Source organism: Lactuca saligna, chromosome 5, assembly GCF_052625555.1.
Source record: "Lactuca saligna cultivar CGN05327 chromosome 5, ASM5262555v1, whole genome shotgun sequence".
In the NCBI taxonomy this organism is placed as follows: domain Eukaryota; kingdom Viridiplantae; phylum Streptophyta; class Magnoliopsida; order Asterales; family Asteraceae; genus Lactuca; species Lactuca saligna.
This window is the reverse complement of record NC_136421.1, coordinates 92150498-92171670: the sequence shown is the minus strand read 5'-3', so window position 1 is coordinate 92171670 and position 21173 is coordinate 92150498. Positions and strand designations below refer to the sequence as shown.

General features: G+C 38.0%; 1 protein-coding gene across 1 annotated transcript; it reads left to right on the top strand.

The window, feature by feature from the left end:
* Positions 1 to 10255: 10255 nt before the first annotated feature.
* Positions 10256 to 10771, top strand: LOC145045515 (uncharacterized). Its single transcript, XM_078993836.1, has one exon. The coding sequence runs from the start codon at positions 10256 to 10258 to the stop codon at positions 10769 to 10771; it is 516 nt and encodes a 171-aa protein (XP_078849962.1).
* The last annotated feature ends 10402 nt before the right edge of the window (positions 10772 to 21173 follow it).

Genomic DNA, 21173 nt, shown 5'->3' with positions numbered 1-21173 from the left:
AAATACATAACGTAAGCCCAAAAATGCAAGGGTTAGCTGAGTTGACTGGTTTGACCTATTGACTTTGAATTGACCAGAATTTGACGGTTGTCACATCATCCCCCCGTTAGAGGGAATTTCGTCCCGAAATTTGCACTTCGAATGGGGATCCAAGTATTTAGAGGAAAGATGGGGGGAACTTTTCGCAGTACAAGAAATTGATCAGGCTATGCCACTCCCAAGACTGACCATACATCCCCAAGCTTACCTCTACTAGCAAAGACAAGTCAGTTGTTATAGAATTAGATTTTTCTGCATTATTCTCTGATTTAAGAATGCCTTACATGTAATTCATAAAGGAAATCCATATGAATGAACTTCATGAGTTTAGTAGGTTTTGCATCCAAGTGAAGCCTTATACTTGACCCAGGCTAGGTCCTTATTATGACCAGTTGAAGTATGTTCTCGAAGGTTTGACCTACATCCCTGTGATGCGGTCTTATTACAGAGTAGAAGTAAGTTCAGAGAATGATCTTATGATGTTTGTCGTTCAAACCAGGTTCCATTGGTTGGTGAATAACATGATTCAACCTTTGAAAGAAATTGCGAACGATCCTGGAGCTAAATTACTCTAGTCCAACAACTTGACTAAAGTGGGCTTCAGATAGACTCGTTAGGAAGTATTCGAACAAAGAGTGTCACGTAATTCATCTGACTGACAACGTCATTGATGTTTAAGATGTAGCAAATTAGGGAAAATTGACCTTGGAGAGGGTCTTACATCACATCCGGAGCAGGAGAGTTTTGGCCGCCTAAAGGCCTAACTAAAAGTACTTACAGTACAAGATGGTTTCATAGAGAATGCAACATAGGACATAGATAGGGAAAAGAAAATTTCTTGTTAATAGGGAAAGAAAGTAAGGCATCTACTACTGGCGGCGGTCTTCCCTCTGGTGAACCCTCAGTTCAGCTAGTTGCCGCTCCATATCAAGCATGGGCCTCTCGTACACCCTCTAGCGTACTCGGAGTTCTATGACTTCGGTTCGTGTTTCAGCTAGTGCTCGCAGCACGGTTTCATGGTCTCTCTCAGACTATTCACGAGTGTGCTCAAGGAGATTGGTGCGGATTGTATATATTCTTGCATTTGCATCAATCTCTGTGATACGATGGAGAGTTGTTCTGCCCTGAATCTCGTTTCGGGCAACTCTATAGACCAGGATTGGAAGAATTCTATCTGTTGAGCTTCCTTTGTTTATGTTGTAGAAGCTTCGGTCTCCATTAAACGGCATAGGTTGGTCTTGCTCTTCGCTCCAGGTTTCCAAGTACTCTACTCAAGGAGGCGTCGAGCCTTGAAAAGCCGGTCGAGGGTTGGGATTTGGAACACGGGTCATCATGGGGAAGGAAATCCAGCCATGATATCCATGCGAGAAACGGGGATATAAGAAATAGCTAAGTAGACGTACTAATTAGATAATTATATGATGATCTTTATCAGGTACTTCAACACATCGTTTAATGCATACTAGTCATATGTATTTGGGACGGGATAGACCTTCGAATAAGCGACCCTAACTCCAAATCCCCAATCCAACGAGAACAGGAAGTAAAGCAAAGATCCACAGATTCTAAGTCTATGACGTCCTGGATACATATAACTTTAATGTATCCACTAAGCAATTATTGACTTATTGATAAAAATCTATTTAGTTCTCAGATAAGTAAGTATAATAATGCAAAAATACCCCTATGGTATTTCATTGTGGTAGTGTTGGTAAGTTTTTAGACTTGTTGCCACATCACAACCATTCTTGGGCATATGCTAATCACTCCTCGGACCAGCATAGTTGATCAGGCTATGCCACTCCCAAGACTGACCATACATCCCCAAGCTTACCTCTACTAGCAAAGACAAGTCAGTTGTTATAGAATTAGATTTTTCTGCATTATTCTCTGATTTAAGAATGCCTTATATGTAATTCATAAAGGAAGTCCATATGAATGAACTTCATGAGTTTAGTAGGTTTTGCATCCAAGTGAAGCCTTATACTTGACCCAGGCTAGGTCCTTATTATGACCAATTGAAGTATGTTCTCGAAGGTTTGACCTACATCCCTATGATGCAGTCTTATTACGGAGTAGAAGTAAGTTCAGAGAATGATCTTATGACGTTTGTCGTTCAAACCGGGTTCCATTGGTTGGTGAATAACATGATTCAACCTTTGAAAGAAATTAGGAACGATCCTAGAGCTAAATTACTCTAGTCCAACAACTTGACTAAAGTGGGCATCAGATAGACTATTTAGGAAGTATTTGAACAAATAGTGTCACAGAATTCATCTGACTGACAATGTCATTGATGTTTAAGATGTAGCAAATTGGGGAAAATTGACCTTGGAGAGGGTCTTACATCACATCCGGAGCAGGAGAGTTTTGGCCGCCTAAAGGCCTAACTAAAAGTACTTACAGTACAAGATGGTTTCATAGAGAATGCCACATAGGACATAGATAGGGAAAAGAAAATTTCTTGTTAATAGGGAAAGAAAGTAAGGCATCTACTACTGGCGGCGGTCTTCCCTCTGGTAAACCCTCAGTTCAGCTAGTTGCCGCTCCATATCAAGCATGGGCCTCTCGTACACCCTCTAGCGTACTCGGAGTTCTATGACTTCGGTTCGTGTTTCAGCCAGTGCTCGCAGCACGGTTTCATGGTCTCTCTCAGACTATTCACGAGTGTGCTTAAGGCGATTGGTGCGGATTGTATGTATTCTTGCATTTGCATCAATCTCTGTGATACGATGGATAGTTGTTCTGCCCTGAATCTCGTTTCGGGCAACTCTATAGACCAGGATTGGAAGAATTCTATCTGTTGAGCTTCCTTCGTTTATGTTGTAGAAGCTTCGGTCTCCATTAAACGGCATAGGTTGGTCTTGCTCTTCGCTCCAGGTTTCCGAGTACTCTACTCAAGGAGGCGTCGAGCCTTGAAAAGCCGGTCGAGGGTTGGGATTTGGAACACGGGTCATCGTGGGGAAGGAAATTCAGCCATGATATCCATGCGAGAAAACGGGATATAAGAAATAACTAAGTAGACGTACTAATTAGATACTTATATGATGATCTTTATCAGGTACTTCAACACATCGTTTAGTGCATACTAGTCATATGTATTTGGGACGGGATAGACCTTCGAATAAGTGACCCTAACTCTAAATCCCCAATCCAACGAGAACAGGAAGTAAAGCAAAGACCCACAGATTCTAAGTCTATGACGTCCTGGATACATATAACTTTAATGTATCCACTAAGCAATTATTGACTTATTGATAAAAATCTATTTAGTTCTCAGATAAGTAATTATAATAATGCCAAAATACCCCTATGGTATTTCATTGTGGTAGTGTTGGTAAGTTTTTAGACTTGTTGCCACATCACAACCATTCTTGGGCATATGCTAATCACTCCTCGGACCAGCATAGTTGATCAGGCTATGCCACTCCCAAGACTGACCATACATCCCCAAGCTTACCTGTGATATCCAACAATCATTACTTTTGTTTTGTCCTAAAATGATGCTGACCTTAGTATGTATGCATGCATGTATACTTTTAACAAAAAGCTATTTATTTCGAAAGGTATAGTTGTTTTGAAAACTTTAAATCAGAAACCTCAGTCCCAATGCATTTATAGTTTGTATATCTTATGTGGTTCGATATACTTAGCTCACTATAAACAATGCTCTAATACCAATCTGTCACACCCTCAAACCAAGGATGGCGGAAACGTCCGGGGGTGGAGGACTTCATGTACAGTATCACAACAACGAATATAATAGTGCTCAAAGTAAATACAACCATCATAAATATAATTGAAAAAGTTACAGCAAAGTATATGTTTACATGATTCAAAATCAATTACATTATGATGACAAAAATAAATTGTTGACGGTTTAACGTCCCATCCTCAAAGCGATGAAGTTTTCCTGTTTCACTGATTTCCTGAGAATACAAGTAGTTTTGAAAAGTGTCAACAATTAAGTTGGTGAGTTCATAAGAGTTTTGTTTGAAGTAGAAACCATTTTCCTTGTAAAATCGATATAGTTTGATTTCCAGAAAATCCAATATTTTCTTAGTTAAGTGTGAATAGAAATATTCCTATATGATGCATTAATGAACCCTAGAATGACCCGTAGAGTTCCTCTATAATCATCCAGCGTATATAAGTTATATACGGTATAAATTAGATAAAACGTTGAATATAGTGGGTCTGCCCTAGGTCCACAACCCAACGAGGAACAGGAGATGAGGCGGGCACCACCAATTCTAGGCCAATCAAGACTAAATACTTATATGACTCAACATTGTACGCTCAGCGATTATAGTTGAAGTCTAACAATTCTAGATGAAATATAGTTTTAATATCATAATAACTATTTTAAGTGAACCTGGTACTTTGTATCGGTACCCCCTTTTTGTATAAAGACCCGGCACTTTGTATTTTACCCCTTTTTGTATAAAAACCGGCACTTTGTATTTGTACCCCTTTTGTATATAAACCCGACACTTTGTATTTGTACCCCTTTTTGTATAAAAACTGGCACTTTGTATTTGTACCCCTTTTTGTATATAAACCCGGCACTTTGTATTTGTACCCCCCCTTTTGTATAAAAACTCGGTACTTTGTATTTGTACCCCCCTTTTGTACGAGTATGTTATGTAAATGATCATAAACTATACCTATTATAGTTTATTAAAATGTTTGAAATGTATATGTACCCTAACTATACCTATTATAGTTTAGTATATTTCTTTGTGGTGTTTAAGAATCCCATTCTATGTAAGTCAAATGTATAGTACAATATAGCTATGTTTAACTTGCTTTGTTTTGTACTAATGATTATGATGGAGGATTCTTATAAATTCAGTAAATAATTTCCTATTATACAAATATATCATAACAAGAAATACATGAAATATATGAAGTCATCAAAGACTTAACACTTTGCTCACCATGTTACAAAGTATTTTGATAGTTAGAAGCTATTAACTAATTCTTAATCTATCAGCATTGTTTTATAAAAATGATACAAAAATCATACGAAGTCGAAAACTAAATCCGTAAGTTCAGAGTTTTCACAAAATGTGTCTAGTTTACGCATAATTTTTATAAAGATTTTTAATGACCTCCAACTTGGGTGAATAAATCCATAATCATAGACTTGTCCGGATTGTTGTTTGAAATGATAGGCAGTTTTGTAAAAATCACCATAAATTTGTAGAAAAATCGTATGGAGATGTGCGAGTAGTCATTTTAAAGCTAAGAACTTGAACTATTTGCACCTTGTACAGTTTTGAAAACAAAAATGTTGAAGATGCCCAAAACAGTCCGTGAATGGAGTTGAAATTTTCTGATGAAGGTTGTTAGAAAAATTTAGTTATGTTCTTGGTGTTTTAACTTGTATCCCCCCTCCCCCCCTCCCCCCCTGAAAACTTGAGAAAACATGAAAATGTAGGGGTATGAACTCACCTTAAGTGATTTCAGTAGATGATTATTGAAGAATGGAAGTGTTTAACTCAAGAACACTTGGAGATGCCTTGAAGATTTTCGAGAATCTAACATCATAGTTATGGAGTTTGTGTAAGAAATCAATGATTTGAGTAGAATGAAGTGAAATAATCATAAGGAGGATGAATTATACTTACTAAGAGTGGAAGATTACTTGAAAATCAGCCTTGAATCTCGAATTTGGTGGAGAAAAAGTTTGAGAGAAAAGTGGTGTTTGATACTTAGTAAAATGAGAGCAAATGAGAGAAATAAGGAGAGAGGGTGTTTTGTTCCAACTCTAAAAACGTGAGAATGAGTGGAAATTGAGTGTAAGGGACATTGAAGTGACCTAGGTAAGGTGGGGAGGTGTGGCTGGTCATAGAGTGGGTGTGGGAGTGGTTGCTTGTGTCATAAGGTAAAGCAAAGTCAACACTCCGCCTCTTTGTACTTTACCCACTAACTTTTATTATTTAAGTAAAGATTTTCATGAAAATATGATTAAATTGTGAATATTTAGGGTTCATTATGTTAAAATATAATTTTGGGTGAAAATCCCGCGTTAAAATAATTAAAAACGGGCCTTAAACGCAAAACTACGCGAAAACCGGGAAGAAAAGCATTCCCAGCAAGACCTCTCGGTCCTAGGCCGAGGTTCGGTCCTTGCTGTGGACTGAGCCGGAAACGAAGGGAGGCGAGGATGCGAGAGGAGGCGAGGAAGCGAAGGGAGGCTCGGTCCGGCGATAAGAGGTGAAGGTGGTCAAACCCGAAATGAGCCGAATGAACAGTAGCCTTCGGGTTTGGTTCCTCCTGGGCTCGGGTTCGGTTCCTCCTAGGCTCGGGTTCGGTTCCTCCTGGGCGAGGTTCGGTTCCTATAGGGACCTTCGGGTCCTAAGAGGCTTCGCCCCTTTAAAGTAGGTTTCGGGTCCTTAAGCCTATTTTACTCGTTTTTACCCCGTTTTAAGCCGTTTTTGACCCGGTTAAGGGTCGGAATGACCCAAATGACTTCAAAAAGTTACGGAAACTTTTGAGAGAGATTTGGGAGAGATTTCACATACTTGGAAAGATTTCTCATACAAAGAGATATTTGGGAGAGATTTCACATACTTGGAGGGATTTCTCATACGAAGAGATATTTGGGAGAGATTTGACATTCTTAGAGAGATTTGGGAGAGATTTGACATTCTTAGAGAGATTTGGGAGAGATTTGACATTCTTAGAGAGATTTGGGAGAGATTCTTTATAAGAAGAGATAGAGTGAAAACGATTGAGAGTGGTTTCATGTGTGGCATTTGTGAGTGTCCGGCTTCGCAATGCAAGGTTTGTAAACCCTGCTAAGCCTTGATTAAGGATCTTACACACTCCCGATGAGTATGCAACATTGTTTTATCGGTTTGGTTCGCCACGTACCACAGTTTTAAGTTAAGGAGATCTAGATGTTCGCACTTTTTGATTTATGATCTCTCATTAGAATAGGGAGTTGTTTAGTAAATACATAACGTAAGCCTAAAAACGCAAGGGTTAGCTGAGTTGACCGGTTTGACCTGTTGACTTTATTTGACTTTGCATTGACCAGAATTTGACGGTTGTCACATTCTTGGTGTTTTTCAATGGTTTAACAAGTAATCCAAGAATATAACTAGTTAAGAGGAGTGTACTTACCCATTACTAAAAAAATCCGTGAGCACTTTCTCTACTCTTTCTCTCTCTTCTCGTTCTCTCTGACTGGCGCAGTGTTCTCAAAGTTATTTCGTCGGTGTTTCTTCATCGGTGAGCGGTTAATTCTCACTGCTAAAGTTTCTTCTCGTCTACTTCCGTAGTCTCAATGGGAGCATCATCCAAACCGGATCGATTGAAAGATGTAAAGGTGAAACCTCCGGACAATAGTGTTGCAGTCCGGTATAGTAGATCGGATGTCGATGTGAATGAAATGGTACCTCCTGGTGTTATTGAGAAGACTTCTGCAACTCTTTACAGAGCTCGACGTAAACCAAGTGCGAAGGGAGCTGTTGCTACTGGAATTGGGAAGGTTGGATGGAAGATAGAGGATAAAGCTTTTAGAGTTAAGAATCAGGTAAGGAAAGCTATGGATCGTGCATCTCCAATGGATGTGGAAGGGTATACTGAGGAATTTGAGACTGAATAGGAATCAGGGAGTGAAGGAATATGGGAATATGATTCGAGTAGTCAACTAATATCCAATAAGGAGTGTCACAATAAGGAGGATATGAAGGCTGAAGGAAATTAGAGTTTAGCTGGGGGAAAGCAATCTATCTGTCCTGTGATTCAGATACCTTCAGGTAACACAACTCTATTGACTAAAAACTAGGAGAATCCTTTAATTGGGGGTGATTTGTTAAGCCCTAATATGAAATGAATGCCATCACTAATCCAATGAAGATCGTTAATCCTTCGATTGTGGTTAGTGAGGCTACTGAATCAGGCCCTGTGAGTAGTGTTGAGTGTAATGTTGATACTACTTTTAAGGGAAAGGAGGATAAAACTCAGAAGGATAATACTAATTTTAGTAATATTTTAGGAATTTGATCCGAAGGTGGAATTTACTTTTCTTAATGATCTTAAAAAGAAGCAAATGGAGTTGGATAAAAATTTGAAGACTAATGAAGTTGAGGTGAATAATAATGGAGATAACAGACATGAACCTAGTATTTACTGGGATGAAAATGGGAATTTGATAAATATGAAGGAGGGTATTAGTGAATCTAAAAATGAGATGGATGATAGAGATGTTAGTGGTCCACAGGTGAAGGGGTTGAATTCTATGGGCTCTATTATTAATAGCATTAACAGGGATCCCTCTTTACTGGGGCGTGCTGGGAAAGGAAGGGGGAAACCTGAAGATGATAATAATGGGAAAAGGAAAGTTGAAATGTATTATGTTAGAGCTTTGAGGGGCACTATGCATAAAGGGAAGTTAGAGGTGAAGTATATTCCAACTGGTGATGGGAGAGAGGATGGGCCAACTGTTATTCCTATTGAAAATATGAAAGTAGCAAGTTTTCCTTAAGCTAATACCTTGTATGGGTATTTGATTAATAAGTAAGTTGCTTTTCCTGATATTCAAAAAGAAGTTAAAAGGTTATGGAAGAATATAGGGATTGAGGATATGTTTATGAACAATAATGGGTTCATTTTCTTAAATTTTTCCAGTGAACAAGGGATGCAAGCAGTGTTAGATAGAAGCCCTTGGCTAATATTCAACAATGTTCCTTTATTCTTACAAAGGTGGAGACCTGTTTTGTCCCTTTCTAAAGCTAGACATGATAAACTGCCAGTATGGGTTAAAATATATGACCTTCCTTTGGAGGTGTGGAGTGGGGAGAACCTTTGCATTATAGCTAGTAAATTGGGAATTCCTTTGGCCTTTGATTCTTTTACTGAGGAGATGTGTCTTCAGCATAAAGGTACGAATGCTTATGTTAGAATGTTGGTTGAGATGTATGCTGATAAGGAGTGGAAAAGGAAGATTGGAGTTACTACATGGGATTTTGTGAAGAATTGTGCTGTTAATCAGGAGTTTCTGGTTGAGTATGTTTGGTATCCTTCAAGATGTAATCATCGTAAAGTGTTCGGGCATACTGATAAGGTATGTATGGCAGTGATTAATGAATACAATAAGATTAAGGAGGGGAATGGTTATGGGAATACTCAAAGATCTAAAGGTAAAGGAGTGATGGATAGTGAAGGATTTGTTGAAGTTGTCAAAAAAGGAGGTAACATTGGTGCTTCTTCATCTAAGTCTTTTGGAGGTACTAGGAATATTAGGGGTAGATAGAAGCAAAATAACCAAGGCAATTATGGGAATAATTATAAAATATCTAGTAATAGAGGAAATGGAGGTAATAAGGGGGGATTAGGGAAAGGACAGAATGGGAAATGGGGGAATACTAGTGTAAGCCATTGGAATTGGTATAAGAAACAACTGTTTGAAGCTTCTACTGCAATAGGAAAATAGGGTGGTGGTGCGGTTTAGGATAAGGAAAAGATTACTGTTGGATTAACATCTGAAAGGGGTTAATAAAATTAAAAATGTTAATAGATTTAAAGTCTTAGGTTTAATGGTGGATGATATTGTGGAAAGTATGGAAGAAGATGCTATGAACATGAATCAGGGGGTTTCTGATGTGATTGATATTATTGTTGGCGATGGATTGCCTCCTGATATTGGGAAGGATATAAGGGAATCAGAATTGAAGATGAGTGGAAACTTGGACCAAAGGAATGCCAATAAAGATGAGAAAATTGATAAGGGGACTGGATCTAAGGCAGATTTGGGGGATGCTGTCAAAATTATGAAAGTTATCCAATGATGAATTTTGGAGCTTGGAATATAAGAGGTCTAAATAAAGTGGTTAAGAAGAAGGAGGTGCTTGAGGCTATTAAAAATAATAATTTGGATATGTGTGGTATTTTGGAGTCACATGTATCTGTTTGGAAGTTGAAGAAAATTTGTGACAAAATTTTCAAGTGATGGGATTGGGTTTCTAATTGTAATTCTTGTATTGGATGTACTAGAATTATAGTTGGATGGAATGTTAATAAGTTTGAGCTTATGGTCCTTGATCAATCTAATCAGGTCTTGTACTGTATGGTGAGACATTTGGATTCCATTGAAGAGCTTTATGTTTCGTTCATTTACGTTGCTTCTAGTTATTTAGAAAGGAGGTTCCTGTGGAGCAGTCTTGTGAAACATAAAATTGTGGTGGATAATAAGGCCTAGGTGATGCTTGGTGGCTTTAATGTTGCTCTTAGGCCTTCAGAGTATTCTGAAAGTACTTCCAGAATTCCAGAAGGGGTTGATGACTTTATTGAGTGTATCAATGCTATTGAGGTGGAGGATATTAAAGGTACAAGGCTTCAATTTACTTGGAAAAAATCTCCTTCTGGGGAACGTGGGTTACTCAAGAAACTTGATTGTATCATTGTCAATTTTAAGTTTTTGGAGAAGTTTCCATTGGCTCATGCTATATTCAAACCATATAGGATTTCTGATCATAGCCCAACAATCTTATCTATTCCTTGTTGTATTCCTAAGCGGTCTCATTCGTTTAAATTTGTTAATTTCATTGCTGATTATAATGAATTCCTTCCTATGGTTAAGGAGGTTTGCAAATTGAAGGTTGCTGGAGGATTCATCTTTAATGTTACGCAAAAGCTCAAGCTTTTAAAGAAACCATGTCGAATGCTATTTTATAATTCTTATATTTCAGGAAATTGTATTAAGAGACAAATTAGATAAATTGCAAGCTGATATTGATAATAGGGATTTTCTAATATGTGCCCTAAGGGCACATATAAGAAGTATTAATTATGAAAAATATTACCATAATTAAATTCGAAATACATTTATTATGGAAATTATTAATGCACTTCACATGTAATTATGGTAATATTTCTTATTATTAATGTATTTTATAATTAATTATGGTAATATATATCTTCAATTAATGCTTATTATATGTGCCCTTATGGCACATATTAGAAAATCCCTTGATAATAATCCACATAATTTGTCTCTGAGGAGTGAGCATGCCACGATGTTAATGGACTATAATATGGCTTGTGAGAATGAGGAGAAGTTACTATCGCAAAGGGCTAAAGTTAAATGGTTGAAAGAGGGTGATAGAAATACGAGTTTTTTTCATAAAATTGTCAAGATCCATGTTAATAAAAATCGAATTTCAGTGATTATGGATGAAGAGGGTAGATGGGTGAGTGGGAAAAATATGATTGAAAGATTTGTTGGTCATTACAAATCATTTCTTGGATCGAATTGCAGTACTGGGGTTCGAATCTTAGACAATGAATTATTTGTTAATAAAATTGATCCAGGTGTTGCCATTGAAATGATATGAGTTGTGTCGGATGATGAGATAATGAGAGCTATGTTTGAAATTGAAGATAATCGAGCACCAGGTCCTGATGGGTTTTCCTCTAAGTTCTTTAAAGCTTCTTGGAAAGTGGTAGGTCCTGAAGTTTGCAGGGCTGTTGCGGAGGTGTTATGGGTTGGGAAGATTCTGAAGTGTGTTAATGCTACCAGAATTATACTTGTTCCTAAGGTTGAGTTCCCTCGGAAAGTTACTGATTTTAGACCAATTGCTTGTTGTAATACAAATGCATTAGCAAGGTTATTGTCAATCGGATTCGAAATTGCTTAGGGATGATAGTTGATCTTAATCAATCGGCTTTCATTCCTGGGAGATCTATTTTGGACAACATTCTTCTTGTTGAAGATTTGATGGTGAGATACAATAGGAAGGATGGCCCTCCTAAGTGTGCCCTGGAAATAGATATTCAAAAAGCTTATGACATTGTTGATTGGAAATTCCTTAAGCAAGCTTTGATTGGGTTTGGATTCCATTCAGTTATGGTCTAGTGGATAATGATGTGTGTTACTTCAACTTGGTTTACTGTGAATATTAATGGAGAGGACAATGGGTTCTTGGAAGGGAAGAGAGGCTTGAGACAGGGTGATCCCTTATGTCCCTATCTGTTTACTCTTGTCATGGAAATATTCAATCTTTTGTTGAAAAAGAATATTGAAAATAGCCCTAATTTCAAAAACCATAGTAGATGCAAATATCAGAAAATCACTCACTTATGTTTTGCAAATGACTTGTTGATGTTTTGTCATGGTGATAGTGTTGGGTTTTGAGCAATCTAACACTTCCTAAATGTGCATGCAACCCTAATAAACCTTGGATCTATGTTTGTCTAAATACATGCAAAATAATAATTTTCCAAGGTTCATAACCTATCTAACATGGCATGGGGTACTTTTAAACATAAAAGAATTATATGAGATTACATACCTTTTTGATGAGTTTGATTCTTAAGGAGTTTGAGGGCCAAGCACCAATAGTGTGAATGCCTTAAATGGAATCATAAATCACGACAAACTCTTGGAAAACTTTGAGAGAGTGTATACACACTATAATTTCGGCCACACACAAACACACACATACACTAGTGGCCATTTCATGCAACAAAAGCATGCTTATATAGTGTACATGATTAGGGTGAAACCCTAATAACCCATGACCTTTCCTTTACTAAGGATCCATGGGTTAAAAGCTCCATGGATCATCCATGGACTTCCATACAAGCCTAGCCCATAAACAAATGAGTATTAGCCCACACCATATAAAACCAATAGCCCACAATCTAATTAGTCTTTCTTTTAATCTCTAAATTAATTCATAATTAATTTAAGACTAAGACTAATTAAATAACATGACTTCATATTAATATATTATAACTTATAATATATTAATAATCATATGTGTATAACTCTCATAAAATTATCCATAAATAGTTAGGGTGAAGTGCAACCCAAATGGACCATGCCGGGTCGAGTCAAGTATATACCAAATATTATGGACTTAGACACCTTATCTAACAGACTCCCAATTGGATAAGTCTAATAACTGTATTTGCCTATATTACTTCAGGAACCAACCAGCAATCGTAGCTCTCGAAAACTCTGTTGAACTATGAAGCGCCATTTTAAGATAAGTGATCATACAATCCTCTGTTCTCATGATATCAGCCGGAAAAACACATGGAACTATGTCTTGCTTATTGTCTGGCAGTTGTTTCTCGATTTCCGATTTGTTTGACAAAGAACTCAACTGAACAAATCTATTTAGTTCTGACCGGGCACGGTACAAGGGTTCAACACAAAATCATCGAAGGGCCCAGATCTCGCTTCTATTTCTAGAAGGAACAGATAAACTTCAACTCATATGCTTGTTCTACTACTTGTTGAATTGTACACAAAGGCACGTTTTATAACATCAAGTTACTAATGCGTTTATGTGCAATCAATGCACAACCAACTCATAGGTAACAACTCATATCTCTAGGTTTGAAGACTTATATGATATTACCATCTCACGATCACTCGAGATAAATTCCATGAAGTGATACAAGTGAGCGTGGGTTTATTCCAATACTCATAACTTATGAGTACTCATGAACGTTGTAGCAACCATTGCCATGTCTAAACACTTTTATCCATCTACAAACCCAATTCATGACAATCTTGATTCATACCTACTTCCGACGTATGACCGATTGTGGAGGTTTGAATAAATTAATTATTTTGGAAGTCAAAACATGCAAAGCTGAAACAATTGTAAATAATTGACAATGATAGCAACACCTTACTCATAAATAAATCACAATTTTATTCATCATCAAATGTCGATTACATTTTACAAGTTTCAGAGAAACTATCTAATTTGTAAAACTACTATCGTCCCTCAGCCCGATGCGCCTCGCATGCTGAAAATGCTTAGCCCTCATCAGTCCCTTTGTAAAGGGATCCACAGGGTTCTCATCTGACGATATCCTATTTGCCACGAGGAGTCCTTCTTCTATCTTGTGTCTTATGAAGTGATATTTTCTATCAATGTGTCGGGATCTCCCATGATCTCTCGGTTCTTTAGCTAAAGCAACCGCACTATTGTTGTCACAGAAAATTTCCATAGGCTCCTTAATAGCTGACACAAATCCAAGGTCTCCGATGAAGTTCTTCAACCATATCGCCTCTTTTGCTGCTTCACTCGCTGCTATATACTCTGATTCACAAGTCGAATCAGCCACTGTCTCCTGCTTGGGACTCTTCCAAGAGATTGCCCCTCCATTTAAGGTAAAGACCCAGGCCGACTGAGAGCGAAAGTTATCCCTATCAGTCTGAAAACTAGCATCACTATACCCTAATACTCTCAAGTCATCACTCCCACCAAGGGTAAGGATCCAATCCTTAGTCCTCCACAGGTACTTGAGAATGTTCTTTACCGCAGTCCAATGAGCCTTGCCAGGGTTTCCCTAATACCTGCTGACCATGCTCAAAGCAAAGGCCACATCAGGGCGGGTACAAGTCATAGCATACATGATCGAGCTAACAGCGGAAGCATATGGTAATTGGCTCATCTCATCTATCTCTACCTCTGTACTCGGACTCTGAGTCTTACTCAGCTTAGTAATGCTTTGGATCAGTAAATCTCCTTTCTTGGAATTCTGCATGTTGAACCTTTTTCAACACCTTATCCAAGTAGGTACTCTGACTAAGTCCAATTAGTCTTTCACTCCTTTCTCTTAATATCCTTATCCCTAGGATATAGGCAGCTTCCCCTAGGTCCCTCATAGCAAAGCACTTCCCAAGCCAGGACTTAACCTCCTGCAAGGTTGGGATGTCATTTCCTATAAGTAGTATGTCATCCACATACAGTCCCAAGAAGCTAACTATACTCCCACTAGCTCTGACATACACGCAAGCCTCATCTTCACTTCTTGAGAAGCTAAACTCATTGACCTTCTCATCGAAACAAAGATTCCAGCTACAAGATGCTTGTTTTAATCCATAAATGGATTTCTCAAGCTTGCATACTCTATTAGGGTACTCTGCACTGACAAAACCCTCTGGCTGATTCATGTACACATCCTCAGCCAACTTTCCATTAAGAAAAGCAGTTTTGACATCCATTTGCCATATTTCATAATCATGAAATGCAGCAATGGCTAGCATAACCCTAATAGACTTAATCTTTGCTACCGGCGAGAAGGTTTCATCATAATCAATACCCTGAGTCTGAGTAAAACCCTTCGCAACCAGTCGAGCCTTATAAGTATGCACTTTTCCTTCCATTTCGGTCTTCTTCTTGAAGATCCATTTGCACCCGACTGTTTTATGGCCTGGTACATTGTCAACCAAGTTCCAAACTTGATTGTCATACATGGACTGTATCTCGCTGTCCATAGCCTCCTTCCACTTAGCAGACTCCGGGCCTGCCATGGCTTCCTTAACACTTCTAGGTTCATCCAAATTTACCAGTGTACTATCACTGATAAATGTATCACCTTCCGTAGTAATATGAAACTCATAATAAAACGCAGGTGTGTTCCTAACCCGTGTGGAACGCCTCGGAGGTACAGACTCGTCAGCTGGCTCAACAGGAGTTTCCTCCTCAGGTTGATTGCTAGTGTCTGAGGTTCCTTCACCAATTGATTCATGAATTTCTTCAAGATCAATTTGCCTCCCACTGTCTCCTTGGCTTATAAATTCTCTCTCGCGAAAGACCCCTCTTCTTGCTACAAAGACCACATTCTCACTGGGTCTGTAGAAGAGGTAACCGAAGGATTTCTGTGGGTAGCCGATGAAAATACACCTTTCACTACGGGGTTCAAGCTTATCATGAGTTTCACGCCTCACGAAAGCTTCGCAATCCCAAATTTTGACGTGGTCCAAATTGGGAACCTTCCCAGTCCACATATCATGAGGTGTTTTGGTAACCTTCTTTGTAGGAACTAGATTAAGGATATGGGTGGCAGTCTCTAAGGCATACCCCCAAAAAGAGATTGGTAGCGAAGCTCGACTCATCATAGAGCAAACCATGTCTAACAAGGTTCGATTACGCCTCTTAGCTACACCATTTAGCTGTGGTGTCCCGGGAGGAGTCAATTGTGAGACAATCCCACACTCCTTAAGATAGTTTAGGAACTCGGTACTAAGATACTCACCACCTCGATCGGATCGAAGCATCTTAATGTTCCTGCCCAATTGATTTTCTACTTCCTGTTTGAATTCCTTAAACCTTTCAAAGGTTTCTGACTTATGTTTGATTAAGTAGACATACCCATATCTACTAAAATCATCAATAAAAGTCACATAATACCGATTAGTATCCCTTGTGGCAGTTTTGAATGGTCCACATACATCAGTATGTATTAGGTCCAACAAACACTCATCCCTTTCACAAGTTCCAGTGAAGGGTGATTTTGTCATTTTTCCAAGTAGACAAGATTCACAACTATCATCCGATTTAAGGTCGAATGACTCCAAGACTCCACTCTTTTGGAGTTGGCCTATGCGTTTCTTGTCTACATGTCCAAGACGACAATGCCACAATGATGCCTTATCTAGGCTAGTAGAAGAATCAATATACAACACATTATCTCCTAAGTTGTCGACAATCGACACAGTTTCATACACACCATCACAAGGTAATGCTTTAAAATAAAACACATTATTAAAGAAAGCATTAATACCACCACATTCATTATCAAACGAAAAGGTAAAACCTTGTTTGTACAAAGCATGAAAGGAAATAATATTTCTTGCCATTTCAGACGAGTATACACATTTATTCAAATCTAATTTTAACTCATTATTCAGCAACAAAGTATAAACTCCAATCTTGGAAACAGGTGAAGCCTTCTTATTCCCCATGACCAAGTTTATCTTCTCATGCTCCACATCCTCACTTCTTCTTATAGGCCCTGCAAATCAGAACATATGTGAATACCACATCCTGTATCAAGCACCCAAGAGTTAGAATATGGTGATTTATTAGACAATATTGTGTAAATACCTGCGTGGGTGGGTTTCACTTTCCCATCCTTCAGATCCTGCAAGTATTTAGGGCAGTTTCGCTTCCAGTGCCCCTTGTCCTGGCAATAGTAGCAATCAGCATCCTTGGGAATGGTAGAAGGAGTGGCAAAACCGCTCTTGGTCCTTGATGAGGAACCTTCAAGAGACTTTCCCTTGGTACCCTTCGAAGGGCGCTTCCTCTTTTTCCCTTTGCCTTGCCCGATAGCCAAAACAGGGGTAGATGTTGGAGTAGGAGTCGTAGAGGTAACAACCGCCTTGCCCTTAAGACCGGTTTCAACGGTCTTCAAGAGTCCTTGAATCTTGCTAAGGGTAACTTCCTCCTTGTTCATATGATACGTCATACGAAAATGGTCATAACATGAAGGTAAGGAGTGCAAAATGATGTCAATTGCCAACTCCTCAGGGAAGTTCACATTCAGCTTCAGCAAACGGTCCACATACCTTTGCATCTTTTGCATGTGGCCCGTGACGGATTCACCATCCTTCATGCGGGTTGTTATTATGGAGGAGATTATTTCATACCGCTCTTGACGAGCACTCTGAAGGTACCTTTCCATCAGGTCTTGGTGCATCTCAAAAGGGTAGAAGTCCTCATAGGACTTTTGGAGCTCGGTTGTCATCGTGGCCATCATGAGGCATGCCACCTTAGTAGCATCTCTCTCATGTTTCCTAAATTCAGCGATCTCCTCAGGAGTAGCAGTAGACTCATCAAGCTCTTTTAACTCCTTATCGAGGACATATTCCTTGTTCTCGTAACGAGTTACCATCCTGATGTTCCTTATCCAGTCCATGAAGTTGGAGCCATCAAAGATGACTCTCCCACTAAGATTCATGAGAGAAAAAGAACCAGTTGGGTTAGAGCCCGAAGCATTAGTGTTGGAAGACATCTGAAAGAAGAAAGCAAGTTTAGATTAGATATATAGAGTCCTTAATAAGACACCCAAATGTAATATTAAGGCTAGGATCCAATCACAATATATTATACTTAGAAGAGGGATGCTGTAATCTAAGTAATAATATATTTGAAAGGTAGGTGAATGACGATTCACCAATTTCCACCACGAAAACGGAATGATTTATTAGGTTTTAATTGGATTTGAAATTCCTAGATTCTTTTGAGATTCATTGAGCTTTTCAATGGCATGTTTCAATCTCGATTGTGCCCTTCAAGTTTTGTGACTGGGATGTCGATGATCACAAAACAAGGTGTGAATAACCATGCCAATTCACTTGGTACCCTTAATATTATCACCTAATCAATGTACCGGTTGACCACACACGCTCCATTGATCTATGAAAAACATTAAGTCACCCTTCGTGATCCTTACTAGTCCAAGTTAGTGTGACGGTTAACCACACACGCTCCACCAATGACTTGGTAAGGTATAAAGTGTGAATTCCATGGATTAGCACCATGTTCACATTTTTCCTAAAGTAACTAAGATTGGGAATTAAATAAAACATTTAGTTACTTTATAATATTCATCATACTTAATGAGAATTTATAAGTCCTTGTCTTACCCGTTCGGCTAACGACCCTCCACTAGTCAAGCAAGCGGTGGGTGAGAGTATACACCCATTAAGTCGCCATTTTATAGGCAACAACCTTATACCCACCTTATAGACCGGCTTCGTGAATGAGGCCTACTAACGGTAAAACGACTTGTTCTTATACATATATATAATAATTAACCATTAATGTTATAAATAGTATAAGTGTTGAATTTTAACTTTTAAAATTCTAAGTGTTAGAATTAAAGTTTATTAAAGTGTGTGAAACTTTTCCAAATTCCAAAACTTGAGGACAAGTTTTGTAACTCTTCAAAACTTTTCATTTCATAACTTATGAATTAAAGGTTCATAAAATGAAGACTCTTCATTTTATGTAACTTATGTGTTTTTAATGTGTGTTAAAGAAAAGTGACCTTTGGATATCCATAACTTGAGGACAAATTATGGACTCCATTAAAACACATAAATGATCAAGAATTAATCCTAAACAATTCAGCAAATAATTCCTATCGTCTTCTAAACTCATAAGAACATGAACATGATTATCAAAGTTTCAAAAAATTATATGAACACATACAAAGCATGAAATTTTGATATATGCTATTGTAAATGGATTAGAACAACCATTACACCAACTAAAATAAGTTTTAAAACATCAAAACAGTTTAGGGTAAAGTTTCTAGTCCATTTCCAGCAACAAAAGTCGAAAATCTGCATTCTGAACCTTCTACTCGCCGAGTGCACGAACCTACTCGGCGAGTAGGATGAATTTTGCCTTGGACTCGGCGAGTCCCCCCATGGACTCGACGATTCCATCATGCAGACAGCGAAGATTTCGACTTTTTCACTATTTTGCATCAAGTATCAAACAAGCAAGCCTAGGCTCTGATACCACTGTTGGGTTTTGAGCAATCTAACACTTCCTAAGTGTGCATGCAACCCTAATAAATCTTGGATCTATGTTTGTCTAAATACATGCAAAATAATAATTTTCCAAGGTTCATAACCTATCTAACATGGCATGGGGTACTTTTAAACATAAAAGAATTAGATGAGATTACATACCTTTTTGATGAGTTTGATTCTTAAGGAGTTTGAGGGCCAAGTACCAATAGTGTGAATGCCTCAAATGGAATCACAAATCACCACAAACTCTTGGAAAGCTTTGAGAGAGTGTATACACACTAAAATTTTGGCCACACACAAACACACACACACACACACACTAGTGGCTATTTCATGCAACAAAAGCATGCTTATATAGTGTACATGATTAGGGTGAAACCCTAATAACCAATGACCTTTCCTTTTCCAAGGATCCATGGGTTAAAAGCTCCATGGATCATCCATGGACTTCCATACAAGCCTAGCCCATAAACAAATGAGTATTAGCCCACACCATATAAAACCAATAGCCCACAATCTAATTAGTCTTCTTTTTAATCTCTAAATTAATTCATAATTAATTTAAGACTAAGACTAATTAAATAACATGACTTCATATTAATATATTATAACTTATAATATATTAATAATCATATGTGTATAACTCTCATAAAATTATCCAAAAATAGTTAGGGTGAAATGCAACCCAAATGGACCATGTTGGGTCCGGTCAAGTATATACCAAATAAGTTATGGACTTAGACACCTTATCCAACAGATAGTGGGTCTGCTAGAGTGATTAAGAATTCGTTGGATTGTTTTAAAGATCTTTCTGGATTGAGTGCCAGTATGAATAAGAGCCTGATTTTTTTTCAGCTGCGTTGATCCTGCTGTGAGGTGTACTATTAATAGTATGCTTCCTTTTGAGGTTGGGAAGTTTCCATTCTAGTATTTGGGTATGCTGTTCACAGTTAATAAACTGTTTAGAAGGGATTGTAAAGTTTTGGTAGATAAAGTTAGAATGCGAATCCTAAGTTGGAAGTACAAGTGTTTGTCTTATGCTGGTAGACTTCAACTTATTGGTTCTGTTCTATCAATTATGCATGTTTATTGGGACTCGATTTTTAAGCTTCTTGTTGCCACTATGTCTGAGATTGAGAAGATTTGTAAGGGTTATTTGTGGAGTCGTGGTGATCTTTTGAAGGCTAAAGCCAAAGTTAAGTGGAAATGGTGTGTATTCCTAAAGAGAATGGGGGTTTAGGGTTGAAAGACCTTAGAAGATGGAATGATGTGTTGTTATCTAAACATGTGTGGAATATTGTAAATAATAAGTAGTCTTTGTGGGTGAAGTGGGTCTATAAGTTTCACTTGAAAGAAAGGAGTTTTTGGGATATTCAAGTCAAAAAGAACTTCTACTGGACTTAGAAAAGGATTTTAAATGCTAGGAATATTGTTCGTCCCCATATTGTTTCTTGTATTGGATCCGGTGAAAATACTTCCTTATGGCATGACTGGTGGCACCCGATTGGGATTTTGAGTATGTTAATTTCGAGGAGTGAGTGGATTAGGGCTGGTTTCAATGATATGTCAAAAGTGATGGATATTTTTGTGAATGGCCAATTGTGTTAGTCGACTGATTGGCTGGAAAATTATCCTGGTTTGATGGATTGGCCTTTGTTTATGAATAATGAAGGAACTGAAGATAAGATAATTTGGAGAGATAATAATGGAAAGTGTAAAAGATTTTCTTGCAAGTAGGTGTGGTCGGATGTCAATTTTTTTTTAGACTAAAGGTCCCTTAGTTTCACACAATTTGGTTCTGTAATAACATTCCAAGGAATGCGTTTAT

Bases quoted from the DNA above. Each gene is read 5' to 3' on its own strand.
- LOC145045515 (XM_078993836.1), top strand. From the start codon at position 10,256: ATGCTTGGTGGCTTTAATGTTGCTCTTAGGCCTTCAGAGTATTCTGAA.